At 39.2% G+C, this 4,836-nt stretch overlaps 1 protein-coding gene across 1 annotated transcript; it reads left to right on the plus strand.

Moving 5' to 3' along the window:
• Positions 1–1,249: 1,249 nt before the first annotated feature.
• On the plus strand, positions 1,250–2,176 carry LOC124960694 (olfactory receptor 10W1-like). Its single transcript, XM_047519588.1, has one exon. The coding sequence runs from the start codon at positions 1,250–1,252 to the stop codon at positions 2,174–2,176; it is 927 nt and encodes a 308-aa protein (XP_047375544.1).
• Positions 2,177–4,836: the final 2,660 nt, after the last annotated feature.

Genomic DNA, 4,836 nt, shown 5'->3' on the forward strand with positions numbered 1-4,836 from the left:
TTTTATTTTAGAACACACAACATCATGAGAATGATACGAGTGTTATGAACATCAATAAAATTCTCAGAAGTTATATCATGACTTGGACTTCAAAACCCTTCATCATTATACATGGGCTCGGACACACTTCAGAGGTCTACTAGGTATAGACATTGAAATGCTAGTTCTTAAGTGATAGAATTTTCCCCAGTACAGCCTTTATGTTAAATATAAGTTATTTCCCATAAAGCATCCTAAATGAGTAACATTATTATGAAATAACTTTACAAGCGGAAATGGTAAATGAGTTATTTTCACAGTATATGTATCCCTTTAATATGTAATTATTGAATAACAAACTTATGCAACATCAGGTTTGGCAATACAGGGAAAGAAAAAACAAAATTAAGACAGGATGGTTGCCCTTAGACTTGCAAATAACAATGATGTCTATCTTTCATGAAGTCATTGTTACTGTGAATGAGGCATTGTGATAGACACCTGACATTACCATCTTGTTTAAATTCACAATGCTGTGAAATAAGGATAGCTGTTATCTCCATTTTTTTAATTAAAAAAAAAAAGAGAGGAATTATGAATAGCAGGCCTCATGGATCCTAGAGATAGAATTATTCAGAACAAATCATCTAATTTCAGAGCTTACTTCTCACTGATACAGCACCCCTTATGTAACTGGGGTGAGATGTGTAAAATGTAAGTGACATCAGAAATAATCTAAAGTATTATTGAATTCAGAAGAGGAAAAGAGAATGAATGGAAGAGAAACCCCTTGTTAGCTTGGAGAACAGGGAGCTATTCAGATTCTAGATGTTCTAGAATTTTCTGACACTGGTCCACATGCTTGTGAAATGGAGTTGGGTTTATGTCAATGATTTCTATTGCAAGTGGTGATAGAGAATGTTTTTATTCCAAAGATCACATTGAATAACAGAAGATATTAAAATTTGGCAAGTTGAAACAAGAGTTATTTAATTCTTCCCACTTCCACTCCCACTTGTCTTCACAGTCGCTCACATAATCGAACCCAGCTCCAGGCAGTTAGAAATTGAAGTGCACATATTTCTGTGGAAAGATTCCACAAGAATAGGCAAAAACCGAGAACTGGTCCTGATCCTTCTTGCTTCTACTTCCAGCCTTGGTTAGTGGAATGACCTTCACGGCTCAGAGTGTAAATTCATCACGGGGTGGTAAGATACCACCAGTCTGTCTTCCTTCTGTCCTGTGAATCCAGAGGGCAAGCTGTAGCTCCATGATCTGGGGAAATCACTCGGTGCTGATGGAGTTTGTGTTCCTGGCCTACCCCTCCTGCCCAGAGCTGCGTGCCCTGTCCTTCCTGGGGGTCAGCATGGTTTATGCATTTATCATCACTGGGAATGTGCTCATTGTGGTGTCCATCCAGAGGGAAGCCCGTCTCCACGTGCCCATGTACTATTTCCTGGGCAGCCTCTCAGGGGTGGAAATATGCTACACTGCTGTGGTGGTGCCCCACATCCTGGCCAACACCCTGCAGTCAGAGAAGACCATCACCCTCTTGGGCTGCGCCACTCAGATGGTCTTCTTCATTGGACTTGGCAGTGCTGATTGCTTCCTCTTGGCTGTGATGGCCTATGACAGATATGTTGCCATTTGTCACCCCTTGCAGTACCCTCTCATCATGACCTTGACTGTCTGTGTCCGCCTGGTTGTGGCATCCGTGGTCACTGGCTTGTTCCTGTCCTTACAACTGGTGGCCTTCATCTTCTCTCTGCCCTTCTGCCAGACCCCGGGTATTCAGCACTTCTTCTGTGATGTGCCACCAATAATGAGTCTTGTGTGTGCCAACAGCCACTTCCATGAGCTGTCGGTGCTGGTGGCAGCCACACTGGCCATTGCCGTGCCCTTCTTCCTCATCGCCACCTCTTACGCCTTCATAGTGACCGCTGTGCTCAAGATACGCTCGGCTGCTGGCCGCCGCAGGGCCTTCTCCACCTGCTCCTCGCACCTCACCGTGGTGTCGCTGCAGTACGGCTGTTGCGCCTTCGTGTATCTGCGCCCCAGCTCCAGCCACCACCCGCGGCAGGATCAACTCATCTCGCTGGTCTACATCCTGGGCACCCCACTGCTCAACCCCCTCATATACACGCTGAGGAACAGCGAGATGAAAGGGGCCATCGGGAAGGTGCTTGCCAGGAATTGAGTCTCCCTGAGAGGCTAGCATAGGGGAGGCCACGGCCCATCCGACCAGGGTTGGGTTCCAGCGCGTGGATGTGCTGTGCTGCTGGATTTCTCTTAGCTGATGTTCAAATCGATCTTTTAAAAAACGTATGGATTATAAAAATACTGTTTAACTATGTATGCCAAAGACCTTTGAAATACTTCTACGGTATGATCAGTAAATACTTTTCTAGGAGAGACGTAAATCAAGGGAAGTAACATTAAGATATGCAAATGGCAAGTATGAGACTGTGTGCAAACAGAAGGAGAGGGCTCATTCCATAGGTTTTAGCTTTTTTATTAAAAACATAAGAATACGATCCCCAGTACCCCCCGCCAAAAAAAAAAAAAAAAAGAAAAGAAAAGAAAAGAAAAGAAAAGAAAAAACATAAGAATGGAATTGTCTCCAGCGGTTGTGGTTAGGGAACCAGCACGCGCTTACACGATAGCAATGGCAATACTCCTAGACCTAAAAGGCAAAATTGAGTCTCAGTTGTACCAGACACCAGTGAGAGCTGGATTTATGGAGGGAGATCACTAGGAGGAACTGTGACTTTAGGGGGAAAAATCCACTATAGACAGAACTATGGCCAGGAATGGAGAGAGTGAGATTATACCACCACCTCTTTCTGCTCAAAACATTCTCTCTCTTGCCCTGATCTTCCATTGGCCAAACCCACCTCAGGCAAAAGGGTCAGGGATATGGGTGGCTGGGTATCAGCCTCTTGGGGCACATGAAAAGGCATAGAAAGACCTTTAGAGTTAGACATCAACAAAGAACAAGGAGAACAAAACTGCTTATTATAGTAGTCAATGTAAAAATGAAATATGTTAACAATTCAATGTCTTCATAATAAAGAATTGATTAAACATTTTCTGCATACATAAATATGATTCAGCCTTATATTCATGTTTTAAAATACTAGTTATAGGAACAATAATTCATAAAATGCTTACCACATGCCAGAAATAAAGACAATATATAACATACATGCTTGAGAAGAGTCAATAAGGTTGTTAGCTAACGGTATGGCATTAATCTTCAATATCTTTGCATATTTCTGTCTAATTGTATCAATTACTGACAAAAGTGGGCTGAAAGCCACAACTATGATTCTGCATTTGTCAATCCCTCCCTTTGGTTTTTGCCATTTTTTCTTTCTGTGTATTGAAGCTTTGTTATTAGATAAAAAAAAAAAAACATGTTCAGCATTGTTAAATCTTGCTGATTATTTAACCATTTTGTCATTAAGTGGTGCTCTTTTTTATTTCTGGTTATATTCCAGGTTCAAAATTCTACTTTGCCTGAGGTTAGTTCTCACATCATCTCTTCTATGAATAGTATTTACATGATTGTTATTGTTTTTCTTTGGTTACTACTAGTTTCCTCATATATAAGATGCCTCTTATAAAGAGCATATGCAGAAATTTAAGGGCCATATCTGCTCTCTGTCATATATAGAAGCTAGATAGAAAAACATTTTTTAAAAGTATGTCACTAAAATAGATAAGAGGGAGGGAAAAGAGAGGCCATGGGGGATAAAACTGATGAAATTATGTTATAAGCATATACACATATGTCACAATGAATCCCACTATTATGCATAATCATAATGTGCCAATAAAAAGATATATCTCATATATTTCATCCTTCATTTTAATTCAGTGTTACTGGAGTATATATATACCAACTTTCTATGTGTTGTTTATTGATCCCTTCTTTTCCATTCAATTTCTCCTTTCCAACCTCTTTTTCAATTTTTAAACTATTGTTATCTCCTCTATAAACTTTCTTGTTGTATCTTTCTATTTTGTGATTGCATTCTTATCACAGCCTATCATGAATTATAAGGATGCCAGTTCAATAAATATGATGGAAACTTTCAAAACTTTCAAAACTGTCCTTTCATATTTGTGCTGTTATTTTACCATTTTTAAATAAATTCCATCATAGATTATGATTGGTTTAAATAGTCATTCTTAAAATTGTTTAAGTAATCTACCTTTTTGAACTTTGCAAGGAAAGTTTACTGGATATAGATTTCAAAAAATTCTCTTTTGTCTTTATTCTTTTCAAAGACGTCATTCCATTGTCTTCTGGTTCCCATTGTTTCTGATGAGAAATCATTTGATTTTTCCCTATGTGAATGTAACACTTTACATTTATCTTTGCTTTCTAGCCATATTGTATGTCCACCTAATGAAGATGAAGTTCATTGTGTTTAATTATACATCCCAAATGTTCACTATGGTCACATTACCTGAACATCTTGAAAAATTCATTCCATAAGAGCATCAATGAGAGTCCCAAATCCCATCTAAATATCATCGGTCAAGTGTCCCTAATCTCATCCTCTAATTCATCTAAATTGAGGTCTAGGTGAAATTCTGAATATGAATTATCCTGGGACAAAATTCCTCTCCATCTCTACACTTGCAAACTATAAAATAAGGGAATGTGATGCTGGGACTGGCATGGGATAATGGTTCCAGATATTCCTATTCCAAAGAATTTTGAATTTTTTAAATGCTCCAAAGAATCTTTGATACCCAAAGACATCAAAAAATTATAGGCCTTTTCAAGTTTTCAAGACCCAAGAATAACCTGTGCAGGTCATATCTCCACCACCTGGTCCTGAAGTT

The sequence above is a fragment of the Sciurus carolinensis genome, chromosome 11 (assembly GCF_902686445.1).
Source record: "Sciurus carolinensis chromosome 11, mSciCar1.2, whole genome shotgun sequence".
NCBI classification, from domain to species: Eukaryota; Metazoa; Chordata; class Mammalia; order Rodentia; family Sciuridae; genus Sciurus; species Sciurus carolinensis.

Coding starts and splice junctions, on each gene's coding strand:
- LOC124960694 (XM_047519588.1), top strand. CDS start 1,250: ATGATCTGGGGAAATCACTCGGTGCTGATGGAGTTTGTGTTCCTGGCC.